Here is a 19,062-nt window from a genome sequence, read left to right on the forward strand (position 1 = left end):
CGATAGTTCTTGATTCGATATTTTTCGTTATACGATATAGTCGATAGAGCTGATCAATATCAACATTTTTTTGTTCTTCTTTCGGGTGGTTTTTTAGAATCGAGTATAATTTTACGTACATTGATTGATATTGGAACTTCATTTAGTATAATTAACCACCTTATGTAAGATTTATATGATTTTAACAATGTTTTATATTATTAAACGCAAATATTAACATTTAAGGTAATTTTTAGGGTAATTGAAAGTAGATTTAGGGTAATTTAGGGTAATTTTAGCCCGCCTTTAGGGTAAAATCGCAACAACGCGGTGGCAACACTGCTGCTCACTGCTGTTAGTTCAGTTCATTGTATTGTGTCTATTCGTCACAATTCCCAATAATGTCATTGTTAGTTTATGTTACGCTGTCGGCTCCAGCTTATGATGTTGTGAATGGGGTCTCTTTATACTAACTTGCAATTTAATTTAATCAAATCTTCATTGTGATTTTAAGTTTTAAGTTACAACAAACACTGCAACTTTTATTGTGATAATTTTTAGATAAAATATTATTCTGTTCCAAATGTGGTAGAAGTGCGATAGTTATGAAGTAAAACAGTTCTAAAGTATTTGGTCGTGGATTGGATAATAAGCCTTCTATTAGAGTAACCTTGGACTAAATAAAGCACCTCAAGATTTTAAAAGGTTTCAGCCTCATGCTTAATTAAATAACGACATACGAGGCATGTTTATGTGCGAAAATGATTATACAACTATGAGAAAATCAATACCCTAGTACCAACGGACCAGAGCAGAAGTTTACCTCCATATTCTGCTCAATTAAATTAAAATGACCATTTTTAACCTTCTGCCCTCTTGGGCATCAGAACCCTTTAAGTTTCTAGGATGGCTTCTGCCAAAAGGGTAAGCACTTGGAACCTATCCAACACCTATAAAAAATTAATTACTTTTAACTAACTTAAGTTAAATAGAATAGATTCTTGGGCTATAATCTGTATACCGGTAATGATACAAAGCATTTAAATACTTATAGTATATGTAATACGTGATTTTAATCACCTAGCTAACTTAAATTAAAAGAAATCTATAAGTAGTCTCTTTTTTCTGCAATTTGTATTTTCCCAAAGTGTTCTCATAGACAGCGACCATATAAAAATATGTAGCGATACTAATTAAAACTATTTTTGTTGGGTTTGATTAAGGCCTGAGTGAAAATTTTGAAACATAGGCCTACGTTTTAATGTCCCTGACCTTTTACTTCGTACTTAGATACTGTACCTATTTGTAGTCTATTACAGTAAGTTATTAAGTATGTGTTTTGGGTACCTACACTTCCATATCTGTTGGCACAAACAACCGAATTAAAATATCGATTGAACCAAACGATATATCGAATTAAACAATCAAATAATCAATATTACTCATTCGGTTGTTTGTGCCAACAGATATGGAAGTTTACCCGTTTTGGGATTGGGGCAACATGTTACAAACATTTATTTGGTTTTAAGTAGGTTCTAGGTATTTTAAAGTCTCTTAAAAATTCACGACCATCACGTGCCCCTATGGTAGGTCTACATTTTTCAACTTTCACGCTGTTTTTAGACAATAATTATTAAACTTACAAAAAAGGAGCATATACCGGTAATAATTTTGTTTTCATTTCAAACTGACTACCATGACAAGATAAGTCTGTCCCTCAATTTGACGTCCCGACCATAATGGCAAAATTTGCAACTTTGGAACACGACAGTGGCAATCCTGGTAGCGATAACGTCATGCAGTTGGTTTTTTTAGAGACTGGTTCGGGATGTGCATTAGTTTTGTTGTGCCGTTGGTTTTCCAGTAAAAAATGAAAACAAGATTAATATAGGTAACTTATTTGTGCTTTTTGTAATTTTGGTGTTTCCACGACTGTACGTAGTCATGTAATAAGGTAGACATGGTGTTAATTTTTGTTGTACGATATTTTAATTGCTACGTTAACCTAGAAATCCACTTTGCCTCCTCAAACATGAGGTGTAAGGCTGCCATCAAAACAGAGCCAAATAATACGTGATTTCACAACCAGGGCATCAAAACCATCACAGGTTTTTTGACGACCAAAATAGCTTTATCAATTGTAAGCTTACTGTGTTATGGTCGTGAAAATAAATTTTAATTTCATTGTAAATTGCACAGTTTAGTTTCATTGAAACAAAAATTTTCCTCATAACAGTAGGCCTAAAATTAACTGAAGGATGTAAATAAAATTGATTTTTAACTATTTTTACATAGACCGCGTATCTTTATTATACTTTACTTTATTATACTCTATTATACTTTAGACAGGTATCTTTATTGCTTCATATAAGTTAAAGCTTAGGCCTATAGTGTATCTAGGGGTTATGTGTAAAACTATTGCATAAAAAAAATTAATTATGGTTTATCAAGTCTTGTGGAATATTATAATAATAAGAGAAGTGGAGGGAAAACCTAAATAAACAATATAGCTATTCTCGTTAATCACCAATTCCAGACAGTAACACTTCTCCCTGACCACAACGTTGATAAAAAATTCCAAAATTGATAAATCATCATATTCCAATGTTTTATACACACAAGAAGTAAGCCTCTTTAAAAAGATAAATGTTTTTCATATATCGGGAAAGTTTGTTCGGAGCTATACAAACTTCAATTAAAAAAAAAAATACCAAATGCAACAAAAGCTTCTGGAACTGTTGATTGCAAAATGACCCTAAAACTAAATCTATTTACAGCAAAACATATTTATAAAAATACCATTAGGCCTAACTATTTTTAATATTAATTTTTACGTTCTTTATGGTCGTGACGGAATTTTGTATTTTTCCATCACAGATGCTGTACCGTATTAATAAAAAACCACCAAAGATGTTGCGTTACTATAGACATTTTATGAAACGTCAAAACGGCAATGAAATTAAAAAAAAGTTCTGAAAAAGAGAAAAAAATTATTATAAAGTGCTTTTCTTGAAAACGTACGTTTTTAAATTTTCACTCGCCTCCTCTTCTCAAGAACACCGTGTCTCAGGTTTGTACTACCTATACCATTCCTCCCCCCCATATAAAAGTGTCCCTGAACGCCAGGTAAAATACATGTTCAGGACACTCCCATTTTGTTAAAAGGGTGGTAGCTTCAGGAGTTTGATTGAGAATTTAATTTATGGACAGCTTTATTAACTTATGCACTTAAATCAAAACTATAAGTATAAAAAGTACTCTGTAAAGTCGTATGAGTCATATGTTTGGTTTTTTCAACACATATTCAGTTTTTAAATTCATATTTTATATTGTTAGGGTGAAGTGGAAGAACTCCCGAGCCAGCCCTGGATGCGCCTATGTTCCAACCACCATCGAACATGTCGCCAACATCATCACCCATGGTGTAAGTTTGTGTTTCAAGTAGGCCTACAACAAGTTTGTGCTTCAAGTACTGTACCCTTATTATCAACTTTTTTATTGTTTGGTTTTAAAGTTTGTGTAACTTAGGTGTTTTGTATAATTTTTTGAAAGGCAATTTGTTCTGTTTGGATCTTTGGAACTAGGGCTTAAGAATTTTTGATTGATAAAACTTAACACTATTAAATTTAACTACTAGGTAGACCTAATAGTTGAAAAGAATTGGTTGTAATAAACGCTTTACTGGGTTCGGTGGACAAAATAAAAGGAGTGAGGTCATTTTGGATGACATATTTTTTCGGTTACGAGTAACCAACCATTAAACTTTAAAGAATTTTGGTCCTAAAAGATCCCCAACATTTCATCTTAAAATCTACGACGTTTACTCAAAAACTATTTTCTAAATTAATCGACAATTGTATTTTTAACTTAATTGCAAAAGCGTTTGCTGTGATATTGATTGAAGCCTAGCATGGCTTATCACCTACGCCACTTTTCCAATTGGTTTTGTATTATGGTTTCAGTCAACCTCGGTTTACTGAGGTGCGTATAAGGCGAGTTTTACCATAGGCTACTTAAGGCACTATTTACTAGCCTATCATCATTTTTGCTACGGTGCAAGCCATGTTCTACAACTTTAATCTACTCTACATTTTGAACCTATATTTATCGTCACAATTAACATAGCACACCCTACCCACACGCTACCTAAAAACACATATTTTACAAGTTTTAGATAAAGTGGTTTCTCATACAAAGGCTGTTTTCACTTTTTTCCACAAAACAAAACCAAAACAATATTTTAATTTTTTGTACCTTGTATTTTGTATGGAAATATACAATATTATGTTTAGAACTTGGCACATTTGTATAATTTTATCCAACCTGATAATATGGCCAACAACAATGATTTCGTTGACACACTAAATGTCACTATAAACCAACACTCTGAACAGCTCTTACGTCAGTTCTGTTTGTAGATATGGATCCCACCGAGTATCTACGCAGGAACGGTGTTAATTCACCGGTCAGCCACCAGACTGCAGTATTTCTCCGCAGTTGTGTACGGATCTGCTCTCGTACTGTGTTTTACTGTTTCGACTGTCTTCCACTCCATCTTCTACTGCGGCCATAACCAGTGAGTTTTTCTATTATTTGTTAATGGTATAGATCAAACGTATTCCTTATAGACATATCATTTTTATGGATCAGCAGACAAGTTTAATGTTGGTTAATGTAGAATGATGAGAATGTTTTATCACTGCTACACTGCTTTACATGTATGGCACTGTCAGGAAATATCTTAACTAAGGATTAATTTAATATCATGTATGAAATTTAAATCTACGAACACAGTTTTAACAGGTAGTTTTTAAGTAACATTTTAAGTTTAGAACAGTTCAAACACCTTATTCTATAGGGTAATATAACATATTAAAATAGGCCTACTGTTTGGATATTTCAATAAAACTATTAGCCGTGGTACTATATCGAAACTGTCTAGATACCTAATAAATATAAAAACAAACTAGTTGTAAAAAGCAATAATTGAGACAAAATAAGTTTTAAGTATGCTCTTCTTCGACTTAAGTTACGTTAAAAAAAAAGTCACATCTTGTTTGTATGGGGCTGTTCAGATGTTGAAGCTGTATTCCTTTGTTGTTTATTAAGTGAAATGAATGATTTATTGTCTATGATCTATGATTTATTAATCTATATAAATAAGTTGTAGCCATATACAATGCTTGCAGTGTATTATAAATTATTTAAAGACCAGTTAATAATAGTTGGACATTTTATTTCAGTTCAAAATTCTTTACAGTCATAGGAGGCATTGAAGTAGGCTTCCCAATTGTTGGGAGTCTCACAGATCAATTTCCAAACACAATTGATTGAGGCCAGTAAGGCCTTGACAGTTAACCTTATCAGTAATTAATCAACAAGAATCTATTAGGCTTTGAGATCTTGTTTCCTCCTGTGTTCATTGTTACTTTGTAAACACAAATTACCAAACTTTCATTATAATTTTTTGTTTTTGTTTTTTGTTTATAAGCCATTAGAATTTTGGATGTTTTTTGAAAAGGAAAAGTCCAAACTTTGGTCTTGTTACATCAACCTTTTGCTAGCATAAATTATTGATAGACTTGTAGGGTATACCTATTCATTTAAAATTTGCAACTATAGTCGGGACCACGTAAGTTTGCAGTTGGTGGCAGCCAATCACAAGACAAGTCTAGTGCGACGTTGCCACATCGCCCGTTGACAACACTAATTAAAATGTACTAAGCAATATTTTCAAATCAGCTGGTATTATTAGATTTGGCAACACCGCACGGTTCTCATTGGTTCATTCGAAACCATATGGTAAATAGGCTCCTCCCTCAACTGCAAACTTACGTGGTCCCGACTCTAGTAATTTTACCCTTAAGCTATTAATTAATATCTGGAATTATAACTTGCCAAAAAGAATCATTGCTATTGTTGACCATTTTGTGTTGTGAATAAGTTGTTTAAATTTGTATTTTAATTGATTTGCCATTAATCATATGGAATTTAATAAATGGCCCTGGCTAAAAATAACCAGATGATCTTATCAGTAGCAAAGCTGTATTCTTATTCATTCACAAGCCTTTTGATTTCATTCATTCTTCACTCTTTTTCACCTGAAAATATGCATGTGAATCAGTGTCGGTTCCAATGGGGGGAAGGGTCTAAAACCCTCCTATTGAACCCAGGAAAAATAAATTAAAACATACATTTTATCCTAAAAACGTAAAGGACGTTTTCGGATAAATATCTAGACATTAAAATGGCTTTAGAAAGCCACAAAACGGCTTTAAAAATACAAAATTTTTCAAAGTATAAACCCTAAGCCCCGTTTTTTCTTCGGGGGTTTGGGACTCCCCCAATAGACCCCCTTTTGACAATTTCCTGGAACCGCCACTGCATTTGATATTTTGGCATATTTTAAGAAAACTGTTACCGTGTTTAAATTTGACCATGGAAGTCTCGGCTTTTTAAATATATTTTTTTTTCTTAATAAAATTTGTAATGTAGGAATATCAGTTAAATCAAACTTTCTGTATATATTTAATAATTAACTATAGTTACCAATATGTTCTTTCATAACAAATCTGTTTTGTTTGGAGATAGATTAGATTATTTTTTGTACTCTAATTCCAAAGCAGTTTTCCTCTAACGATAGTCCATATTTTTCTAATAACAGCACCGATCATCTATTTGCCTGTCTGATGCCACTGTGATATTGAAGTTCAAGGGTCAATTGGTTAGAAGGTCAAATAGAAACTCCACACCGATTGTTCCCATTCAAAAGAAACGTCGATAGATCATTGACCTAACTAGCAAAGAAACAATGTTTTTCATTCATTTATATTAATTGTTTGAGACTTGTCTACTCACTTAATATGGTATATAATGAAGAGTTGATATTTTATATTTCAATTTAAAAGTTAATGTTCACAATTTAAATCAACATTAAAATGCTCTGAGTAGATGAAAATGAATACAAAAACAATTTCACAATAAATTATACATTATAATGAAGTTTAATAAAAGCTGTGTTGAACAACAATTGTACCGGTAAAACTTATATAGGCTATTTAAAAAAAAAAATAGTTTTTCTTTTCCGAGTTCGTTTGGCTTTTCTACCTGACCGATTTTCATGACTGAGGTCTTAAATTGAAGGTATGCTTGCACATATTTCACATCAAGCATCGGCAAATATTTATATAGGCCTACTGACCCATTAGGCTTATACATAAACGTAATTTGCTCCCCATGTATTTCTTATGAGATTTAAATTTGCTTTTTCTTTTCCAAGTTCCTTTGGCTCTTCTACCCGACCGATTTTCATGATTGAGGTCTCAAATTGAAGGTATGCACGCACAGACTTCACATCAAGCATCGGCATATATTTATCTACTGTACTACTCAACCAAAAAACATAAATTTGATTTATTTTCGTTTATTTTACCATTTATCATTATATAATCCTTAAGAACCTTCAGTGAAATATCGGCTCTCATGTTTAAGCTATTAGTCATTCAAATCGGACGCGATTCAAGCAAACGCAAGGTAAACAACCAACAAAAAAAAATAACCGTACGAAAATACTTTTATACACTATTTTTTTTTTGTTTTTTTTTAAGCTCTTTAAAAAGTTCTAAAGAGAAATTGGGAAACTGTTTTGAGGGTCAAAAGTGAGAAAAACCAATTTTTACCCCATAAAATCCCCCGTAAAGCCCTGTTCCCATGGTCCGATCATGCTGGCTCGCGAACTCATTCAAGTTTATCCCGCTTTACGCCTTTAAACCAAATTTCATCACAGTCGGACAAAAATTACTCAAGTTATCGCGTTCACGGACACATATATATATTTTATATATATATATATATACATATATAAAAATTTGAACGAATGGTGTTTTTGTCCTCTGGGGACATCAAAATGAAAAAGTAAATCGGTCCCGGGCCTAGGTCTTACCATGCCACCTACGGGTAATAGCTACTTCCCTATAGGGGAATTCGCTAAAAGTAAAGTTCTCATTGTGTACCACAGCTTTTTGTTTCTAGGTGGCTTAAATTAGCTGTTGTCATAAATTAAACAAAAAATAATAGTGCTGCACCCTGTTGATAAACCTTATAACTTTTTAATGCTATTTAATATCATAGAACCAACTTGTGCGCCATTTTAGCAGAGAAAAAAAAACAAGGAACCTAGACTATGATATTTTTTGTACTATGGCCCAATTGATTCCTCACAAATGTAAATTATATTCTTACATGAGAGAGCAATATTGTGAAAAACAACGCAGTAGCACACATGTTCGTACGTCAAACACATGTCAAAACTAAAATCACCTGTCACAAGTGCTTGTGAATAATCTACTTACTTACAACATGTGAAAAGTCTGTTATCTTGACTAATAATTACTGCAAGTTTTATCACCTATCAATTAATTATGGAAGAAGTTCAATAATACAAAGAAATAAATCATTAAAAATTAGATAAAATAAAAAAAAATTGTGTTAAGAGTTGAATATAGGAAAAATAAGACTTCTATACCAATTTAACCTGTAATAAGCTAACAAAAATTAACTTCCAACGTATAAAATATTAAAATACCCCCGCCGCAGCAAACCTGCAGACTAAGCGAATTTCCATTTGCCTGATTGAATTTACACTAAAATGTCTCCTTAAAAATATCACATTTATCCCTATTTAAATAGAATCAGTTTAACACATACTTAGGTTTGCTGCAACAGGGAGGGTAAAAGTGTTTTTTTATGTAAAATGTTAATTGTTAGTAAGAAATAAAAACATGTTCCAAATTTGGGCAAAATATGTTAATAAACAAGCAAACTACAACAGTTTACTTATTCTCCATAAGAATAACATGGGAATTTGAAATTTGCAATTTTTTGGAATTTTCTCCGTAACCATTAGGCGCATTATAACGCTTCAATATACTAAATTATTTGTTTTTTTAAGCTCTACAAAATAGTTTAGAAAGAAACTGCAAAATTTGATGTTTTTTGGGTCAAAAATGGGAAAACCCCATTTTTACCCCATAAAACCCCCCATAAACCCCCGTTCCCATGGTCCGATCATGCTGGTTCGCGAACTCGTTCGAATAAACGTAGGTTTACACGTTTGTACCAAATTTAATCAAAATCGGATCATTTTTGCTCGAGTTATCGCGCTAACGGACACATATATATATAAATATATATATATATGAATTTGAACGGATGGTGTTATTGGCCTCTAGGGACCTCAAAACGAAAAAAAAAATCGGTCCCGGGTCCAGGTCTTACCATGAGTACTACGGTAATAGCTTATTCCCTATATAGGAAATTCGCTAAAAATGACACAAATATTTCAACATAAAATACTATAAACATAATTGAGAAAGTAGAGAGATTGAGAAAGTTACCCTAAACAGTGAACTGAACTTTCAAAGAAATTAAATAACTTCCAAGAGAACTTTCTCTGCAGCAGAGAATAGTATATTTCATTACTAGGGCGTGACTCTTTTCGACCCGAGATCAACGAGGAGGTTGGAAAATGAGGAGGGTTGGAAAGACACATTTTGCCTGTGTGATCATTTAAGCATATATTACAAGTGCGCAAGCGGTTTAATTTTTTGAGTTAAGATTTTATTTTGCGATCACCAAAGGCACAGCAAAAACTGTAAGATTGGAAATCCATGATGTTTAGATACGGGAGACTTTAATGATTTTATCAGATCCTAGGAGAAGAAGCTGTTCCTGCGACCACGGAAGATGTTCCATATTTTGCTGAGATTGCAAAAGACATTCAAACCGACTGAAGTATAACAATTCCTAAAAAAAAATTGTACTCTCAAAAACAACCAGAATTTGACCCGAGACCTGGGTACCGGTACATAATTTGAATCTGACCCGATCCGCCCCAAAATAATTGTCTATAAATATTGAAAAATATCTACTGTATTTACAACATTTCTTCACTGGTCATAGTGTAAGTTAGTTCTTCCAAAATGATAGTACAGGTAAATTGGTTCTGGATCAGCAATGATCAATTTTATCTTTGCTTGAGAGTAATCCAGCTTTGCCAATACAAGTATTCTAATTTACCTCGTGTTGCAGGCAACTCAAAGATCTGCTGCATCGAGGAGACAGAGCCATGATCTACGTGTTCATCGCAGCCTCGTACTTCCCCTGGGTGATGCTGCGACCTCTACCTCAGGACAGTATTGCGGCAGAGCTCTGGTGGTTAGTCTGGGTGAGTCGACACTTCTAGGAGTGTTGTTTTTATTATCTGCCTTGCTTTTGATCAGGCTTGACATGTAAAACAAATTAAGGAATTCTACGCAGGAAAAATTACTTAAAAAACAGAAAAAAGTAAAGTTCTTACAGCTTTTTGTTGCTGCATGGTTCAAATTTGCTATTGTCGTAAATGCAAAAAGAATTAATAGTGCTGCATCCTGTTGGTAGATCATCTTGAAAATTAAGAAGTTAAACGGGGCAAAGCCCACGGGTTACAGCTAGTACCTTTTAAAAATGAATACTCATGAGGTTAACATGGGAAACTCTAGAGCCACTGGGGCGGAGCCCGAAAGGATTTTTGGGATAAGAATATGTCTTTATGTTAGTGGGGAATGTGAGCTTCATCATACAAAATTTCAACCCAATCTGACCAGTAGTTAATGTGTGATTGCACTTCAAACAAACAAACACAAAACTTTCACATTTATAATATTAATAATATGAACCTTTCAGAACCAAACCATCCTATCTTTTTATGTCTCTCACAGATAATCAGTCAGTACGACTCGGTTTGTTTCAGTATTATTAATCAGGAAATTCTAAAATTCTATATTTAAAGTTGTACTTGTTATTAATTTGCAATAACAATTCCAATATAAACACAGTTTACCAAAAAATGTTTTTTTCTCACATCTCTATTTTTTAAATGAGAAAATTTTATGAAATGAGCCTTTTGTTCAAAAGTGTCTGACATTGAAGTAAAGATAAAGGAAAGAAGGTAGTTTAGTATTAAAAAACATTTAAATGCGTTATAATCTTTTTAAAGATACTCGTTAATACCACTATAATGCCGATCTCTGATTACGGTAATAAAAAAATAACACTTAACGCATAACTATGAAAAAGACATGCAGATTAACACCTTTAGTTATAGATAGTCAACTGCAATATGGACACCCTCTTTCAATTTTGTATCAAAAATCATCATAGAGCCGCGCCGACTTAAAATACGTGAGCTTGCCTAATACAAAAGTTTACTTTATTGAAATTATTTCATTCTTTTTAGAGCGTTTGAAGTCGGTTGTATTTTTTTACAAAAATAAATTATTTTAATACGTTAGTCTACTTAACCTTAACTAACTGCCATTTTTTTATCTTTAGATCTTTATTTCCCTAATAACAAAACTACACCCATGATACTGTACACCATAATACTTCTTTGCATCATATTATGTTGTACAGTATCTATTATGATGGGTTGTGACTGTTGTGAGTACACCCCCATTATTAGAACTCAGCTATTTTATTGACCTTGATTCCCCCAGTAACTTGCCCCCTAATCCTCATCACTTATTATATCAGTCAGCCAGTTTATATATTTACCATACTGTCTTCTGATTAGAACATTCCTGTTACAAAATGTATGTGTATTACTTACTTTTATTTATTTTATCCTAATAATTGTAATTTACTGCAAAAAACGCATTTGCCACAGATTTCCTATTATCTCTCTATTATTTTTTCTATTGTAGTCACAATCTCGTTTGAAACAATTTAGAGAGGTTTCAAAGTTCTATATTTTGTTCAATACTCACCGTTCTAACTTATCCTAACAGATTCAAAGTTTTAATTTTTGAAGAAGAGCTTTTATAACTAGTTATAATGCTCTCATCCAAATCTCAAAATGTCAGTTTGATCCCAGATGATATCAATTTTGTACACGGGTACCAATTTCCTTGGAACAACAATTAATTACGCTATTTAACAAAAGGTCAATATTAGATAGTTTGAAGACCAAGATTTGAATCGTTACCTTAAAAAAAAAACTTTAAAAATGCCAATGCCATAATTAAAGACGTTTGCATCGACGTCTTTAACATGAAAAATCTACAAAATTAAATGCTTATTCAATTTTTATCCAGGTGTTGGCGGCTTTTGGCATTCTCTACCAACAGATGTTCCACGAGCGCTACAAGACATTGGAGACTTGTTTCTACATTTTCCTGGGCTCGGCTCCTTCCTTGGCAGTCTTGGCACATATTGAACATGTGAGTGAGAATAAAAATTCGATGTTTACCATAAAAATTATGTTTTGTATCGGCAATAGTAAAAAATCTGTAATCTAACAATCACCAACAGCCCGAAGGTCCGATCAGAATATAAACTACTTAGTTTTCCTTTTTAATACCTTAAGAACCAGTGTGCCAAATTTCAGCCTTCTAAGTAAATAGGAAGCAGGAGAATTAGTGATGAGTGAGCCAGTCAGTCAGTCAGTCAGTGAGGGCTTTGCAATTTATAGATATAGCTGATGTTACTTGACAGTTGTCGGAACAGAAACAGCCAGGGAGGGCTATTATTAAAAGATTGGTGAAATGTTGCAAGAAAAAACAAACAAGTTGGAGTATAAAGAAACAGTAGCCCTGCAGTAGTTAAAAATATTATGATTAATCTACATGTATATATAAGCGTTATAAACTACAACCCTCCCCCCCTCCACAGTTATTTCAGTTAGGAAAGGTAACACTTTCCTATACTATATATTGCATAGGCCTATGTATGTAGCAAATCTAATAAATAAACCTTATATTCTCGCAGGCCGAGTTCTCAGGTATTCAGGAGCTGATGTTGGGAGGAGTCCTCTACGCTGTTGGTGTTTGCTTCTTCAAGTCGGATGGCCTGGTGCCCTGCGCCCACGCCATCTGGCACATGTTCGTCGGCGCGGCAGCCACCGTACACTTCTACGCCATCTTGCACCACCTCTACTCGGCACCGCTGCCTGCGCTCGGAGACTAGTCTGTGATACCACGATGGTTGGGCTTCGGCTCGTGTTCCCAGGCAATGTTTACGTTCACCTTGTTGTTCGGCTGCTGGTAAGCTTTACGGTTATTTTTTCAGTTCCTTAAGATGCGAAACGGAACGTAACCCTGAGGTTTTGTGTGACTGTTTAGCGTGAGCAAAAATTAGATCTTCATGTAAAAGGTTGGAAATTAGGTTAATGGTTGGTATTTGAACTGTGCATTTCAAGAATATAAATATTAAAACCTCAGAGTTTTGTTCTTGTTGATAAAAAATGTAGGGCTTTTCTCTACAGATTATGTCAGAAAAAGCTAGATGTTAAGAAAAGAACTAAAGAGTTGTAAAAAGGGTTGTTGAGGGCAACCCCTGTTGAGGGGAAAAACTGCCCCGGGGCTTTTACCAAACGTTGTTGAGCGCACAGGCGTGCTGCGATTGGGTTTTAATATATATGGACTTATTCAAAAGTAAAATAGTTTTCTGTGCTGCACTCTGTGGAAACATTGTGGCACTATTTCAAATCATGACTAATACAGCATGTTGTGATTATTCAAACCTAAAAAACAGTTGCCGGGTAACAGCTAGTTATATTTATTTGTAAACATTGTAGTTCAAAAAGTCTTGACATTGACCCACTTAAAGCCCTCTGGGGCGGAGCCCTTTTGACGGATCTGCACCAAACTTCACACAAACCATCCTTGAATGCTTAATAATGCCTGAAAGTTTCATTACGATCTGTCAAGCAGTTTTAAAGCGTGTAAAATTATGTGAGGCAAGTGATGAGTCTTTGAGTGCATATAAACCAGGAAAAGAGATTGAAGATGTCAAAGGTTTTTATATACAGTTGTTAAACTGAATATTTTGTAAAAATACTTATCCTTTGAAAATAGAACATTTAGAATGTTAAGTTCAATATATGTCTAGTGATTCTGTAATCAAACATATAAAACAAAGAGCGTGTTCTGGGAACACTAACCGGTGCAGAAAATGCGTTGTTCTGGGAGAACGGTGAGTTTACTGGGGAAGTATTCAGCTGTTTCCTCTTTTTTCCCCCACCGGTGCAAGATTTATGCACCGGAGAAATTGTACAGTGCATAATACACTGGCGGCTTCTAGTTGGCCGGTTCTTGGACTCCAGTCTGCCTGCAGAGTGCAGAGTGCAGCTATGGCAAGTTGGCGGTTCCATCATAGACTAACCAAACACAAGTATTGGAATATGTTTTATCTATTCTTCCATCGAATAAATGATAATGTTTTATCAGTTTTATGGATTATATTATGTTAATAAGTGAATAATCAATAATATATCAGTAATTTATTCTGTGAGAGCAAGTTGGCTTGATTTTAATATTATAAGTAGGTTGATGAGTAAATTACAATCTGTTGTGCACCGTAAACCGGCGACTAACCGTTCTGGGATCTCAAGACTCTTGCCCCGGGGCGCTACCGGTGAGTAAGTCACCGGATCATCTGCACCGGTGCACCAATACATGTTCCCAAAACATGCCCGTAGTCTTAAATAACAGAGTTGCCTGGATTGAAAAAGTTACCTCTATAAAGCAATAAGTTATAACAGATCTTTTGTTGATCAAGATGTACAGTCCCTCTCTTTTGTTAGTTAAATCAACAGTTAAGTAATTAATGGATTATACAAATTAAAGCTGTGAAGCGTTCAGTTTTTTGTTAGTTTACAAAATTGTAACAACAATGTGCAAATTACCTGGCATTTTTTGTGAAATTAGCCCACAAAATATTGGGTAATAACAGCATCACAGGGTTTTACTGTAAACAAATTTGAAAGATTTGAGAGGAACCTAAAATGTTATAACTACAGAAAAAGGTAGATATAAATGATCAAGTAGCCATTATTTTTTATTTTAATTACCGAAGTAGACATTCCATAGATGGACCAACTACTGTCCACAGTTTTTTACTTGAGGAAAATTATGTTTAACCAGCCTCTCATAGGGTTGCTACTATTTGGAAGTTCTATTTTATCTTAGTTTTTCATAGTTTATGGGGACATGGTGATTCTATAGTTTACAAAAAGTCACCCTTTCAGATTGGCGTGATTAAAAAGGACAGTGTATAGAAGGAAAGGTGAATGATAGAGAAGTATTTTTTTTAGAAACTAACCATTTGCATTTTTACTTCACCGACACAAGTTAGGAGTTCCGAGTTAACTTGTATGTTTAACATTCCAAGAAGTAATTTTTTTTTGGACAAATTACTTACATAGATGTTTGATAAATTGAACATTCTAGCATCAGATTTTGTTAAGAATTTCAAATTTAAATGAGTTTTTTTAGAACATTTGAATTAAATTTGTTAAACTTTAATCTCAAAAGTGTATTATATTAATGAAGTACAGAGGACTTTTTTTGGCATGGTTCCCCATTTCCAGAGGGTAATAAATATTTGTTGAACTTTAGGTTTAAAATGTTGGGCATATACTTGCCGAATCAATAGAATATATAAACAAAACGGACAAAATAAGAGGAAACAAAAACTGCTAGACAAAGAGGCTGTAAATTTTCTCTTTAGAAGGAATTGGTCTCTTTTTGTGGATAAAATGCCATAAAATTGAATCATATTTATTTAGTTGGGCGTTAGAATCATAAAAAAAGGCTGTGGACAAATTAGCATGAGATTGAATCATATTTAGTTGGGCGTTCAAAACATATCTCGAAAATTACTTATGATGTTTAACTTATGTTGAGTTCACCTGTCTATGGAAAATATATCCTCACTCGGGAAATATATCATGCAAATTAACGGGACGGATAGATTTTTTAGTTGCAAAACTAATTAAGTGTTTCGTTTATCTGATCCATCATTGTTGTGTGTTACCACAAAATGTTATTGATTCCCAAATTTGTATAGACAAATTTTACAAACTAAAACCATTCAATTGATTTATAAACCATGACACTAAGAGCATTAAATAGCATCATTTATGTTTTGAGGACTGGTGTGTGCCATAATTCCAAAGATAGATTAGTTTAATTTATGACAATTTCGCTTGTTTAAAGATATGCTATTTTTGGTTTAGGTGTTTGTGTGACAATAAAGAGATGTTTATTTATGAAGGTAGAGTATTTTAGGGTCCATTTTTCCCCTGCATTGGTACCACTGTCATTGCCACCTACTCAATCAATACAAGATCAAGAATAAAGTTAGCAGGGAACTTAGGGGTTGTGTCGCTTAATCTATTTTAATTTTGTTAAGTTTTACAAAATATAATAAAGCCTCGCCTGTCTGGAATAATAGGCTCAAAAACATTCCGTATAATCAATGGTTGGTATTTATAGGTTAATTTTGGGGAAAGTATTGTATATAAATTATTAAATTTTCATCCCTTGGCCCTTTGAAGTCCAGCGATGAATGTAGGTCAAATAACCCCAAACTGTGAGATTCCGTGGTAGTCTACTTGGTAGAAAATGAGTCTTTTCGTTTGTCACTATAACAAGTATTAATTTAATTTATCCTCAAGCATTCCAGTTAAGCGGGGTTCTACTGTATCCAAGGTATAATAAGTTTTCATTTCCCTACCAATTACACATTAAAGCCAAAGATAACTATACCTTAGTTTGAGAACGGTAGTGTAAGATTTAAAACCGTATCATTATTTACACGATTGTAATGTTGTTAATTTTGTACTCTTACAATTTATATAGTTGAATGAAGTCGAAATGTGTTTGTTTTTAGTTGTGTTAAGAGGTGTTTGACACCGATAGGCAGGTTCAGGGACGGGTAGAAAGTAACTGTACTATTTTCTGTATTTAATTTTAACATTCTTTTAATACTCTGCTATCACTTACATTCCACTTTCCAACATTCGTTTAGGTTCATGAATAGATAAGTGTATAATGTTTCACTCATGTTTGTTCAGGGATGGCAACTATCTTAGTTCATAGTTGTAATATTATGTTTACATTTATTTAGTCAAGACCATGAAAAGCCTTCAGTTATGATTGAATTATGTGTGTTTTTGCACTGAATCAAGGTCCTGAATCAGTTTAACAGTTTGTCAAATCTGACATAGAGGCATAACTAATAAACTGAAAATTTACAAGAGAAATATAACTGATTTAATAACCACACAATTGAAAAAAAAAAACAATTATGAATTTGGGGGGACCAAATGTTTACCTTTGTATGTAATGTATATCCATCTTGACAAATTATTTGGAATATTTCTCAACAATTGTGTTACCCCAAATATTCGAGCATAGATTTATTTACTCTTCGATTGCTCAATGTTAAAGTGCCATGCTTTAACTTTTGTTTTGTGTCAATTTGTTAAAATTAATAATTGTATTTCATTGTTTTAATGTTCACAGCAAAGAAAAATAGTTCAATATTTGTCGTTACAATTTTGAGTCTTAAATAAAATGGACATTACAATAGAACCTCATTAATCCGACCGCCTCATTGCTGTACTCTATACACAGTCAGTAGTTATTTATTGTATACTGTATCTGTAATTGTTTCTATTGTAATTTACAGTACTGTTTATTCACTATGTTTACTGCTGTAAACGTTAAAAATTTAAATAAACACTGTCTTTTACTCTATAAAGCATTTTTCACTTTTCCCGTAACAATTACGATCCATTTGAGCTATTGTTATATTAAAGCAATAATATGTTCCTGTAATCCGAACTATTCAATAGTACGAACTATCCCCTGGTCCCAATTAGTTCGGATTAAAGAGGTTCTACTGAACATGGATGCAGCTTCTACTTAGTAACATTGACTAAGAATATTGCAAGTGAACTTATCATTCTATTGTACAGTAATATCTGTTTGTGTTGCTTGCTAGATACGCTGATGTCAATCCAATATTATTCTCATTATATAACTAGGGGACGAGCTATTGTTTATGATTTGATCGTTTTATTTGGTTGAACAAAGTTTTAAATGGCTGAAATAACAAGAAACAAATTGTAAACAAAACACAACCTCTACAGTGCACCGGACAGAACTAACAATAAAATTGGCTTCAGCTGTTCCATAAGGATGAGAAATCTACTAAGGGAGTTTGTTTTAAGACACGGGTATGATGATATCAGACAGAAATCATACGTCATAAAATGGTCTTCAGCTTATCTACAAAGATAAATCTGTAATGTCATTGGATATGTTTTGTGTTATTATGAACCGTAAATTAGGATTACGATTACAACATATAATATGGAAATTTGATATGTTTGTCTTTGTTGTGAACATAAACATGGAAAAGTTTCTGTGATTACAGTTTAGGAAACGATTGTTGTGGGTATGAAATGTGAGAAACGTTTTTTATGGACTATTTCCAATTAGGTAGTCACATTGTAGTACACTGTTTTCTCTTGATATATTATAATGCATGTATTGAAATAGTACAACAAAACATGTTTGTAGATTTAGAGAACAGTTTCATAAACACTAAGAGATGTTGTATTGTAATAGTTAAATTTTCTCTAGTTTTAACGCCATTGAAGTGTATATTTTCGTAAACTGCTCAGTCAGCTCTCTATTTTTACTAGGTTAGTTTTCATTAACGACTCTGCAACATATCTCGTTCACTTTTGTCAATTCTATCGGATCTATAATATAAGAACATCAGTAAAGCTTTACTGTAGTTTTAGTTTTCAGATGTAATAAGTGAGAACTTTTGTTTGTATTGTTATTATTTTTGTTAGTCTATTGTTGATGTGTTTGAAATAAAGATGATCAATTGAATTTTTTTTTAATTTGTTTCCCTCTTTTTTCATTATGATTGTAAGTTGAAACTAGTGACAACGCTGAAGGGGTTTGTAGTATAATTTTAAACATCATGATGTTAAAGAGTCCTTGGGGCCTAGATGTTCTAACTACAGTAGTAAAACAATTAAAAAACTATAAAGAAAAGGCTAATCCATAAGCCTAATCATTTTTGTAAATATTCCCTCCGGTTCTGACCAGGATCGTTAGTTTTGTTGTGGAGCTTTCCAACGAAAAATGGATTTTCCTCCAGGACAAGAAAAATAGGAATTACATGGTTTACATTTGCTCTATATAAATTTGTTTCTATATTTTGATAGTTATTACCCTGTCA

At 33.2% G+C, this 19,062-nt stretch overlaps 1 protein-coding gene across 2 annotated transcripts; it reads left to right on the forward strand.

The window, feature by feature from the left end:
- The first annotated feature begins 394 nt into the window (after positions 1–394).
- LOC128999987 (monocyte to macrophage differentiation factor-like) lies at positions 395–18,707 on the forward strand. Of its 2 annotated transcripts, XR_008491330.1 has the most exons (7): positions 395–903; positions 3,316–3,403; positions 4,398–4,555; positions 10,069–10,204; positions 12,111–12,236; positions 12,784–13,058; positions 14,098–18,707. XR_008491330.1 is itself a non-coding variant. In XM_054426815.1 (6 exons), the coding sequence occupies exons 1-6, from the start codon at positions 830–832 to the stop codon at positions 12,979–12,981; spliced, it is 780 nt and encodes a 259-aa protein (XP_054282790.1). In that variant the 5' UTR covers positions 395–829; the 3' UTR covers positions 12,982–18,707. The 2 variants fall into 2 exon arrangements, 1 of the variants encoding a protein (XP_054282790.1); XM_054426815.1 differs by having other exon boundaries at positions 12,784–18,707.
- Positions 18,708–19,062: the final 355 nt, after the last annotated feature.

The sequence above is a fragment of the Macrosteles quadrilineatus genome, unplaced genomic scaffold, assembly GCF_028750875.1.
Source record: "Macrosteles quadrilineatus isolate MER2022 unplaced genomic scaffold, UCM_ALF_1.0 Scaffold_8__2_contigs__length_117827958, whole genome shotgun sequence".
In the NCBI taxonomy this organism is placed as follows: Eukaryota; Metazoa; Arthropoda; class Insecta; order Hemiptera; family Cicadellidae; genus Macrosteles; species Macrosteles quadrilineatus.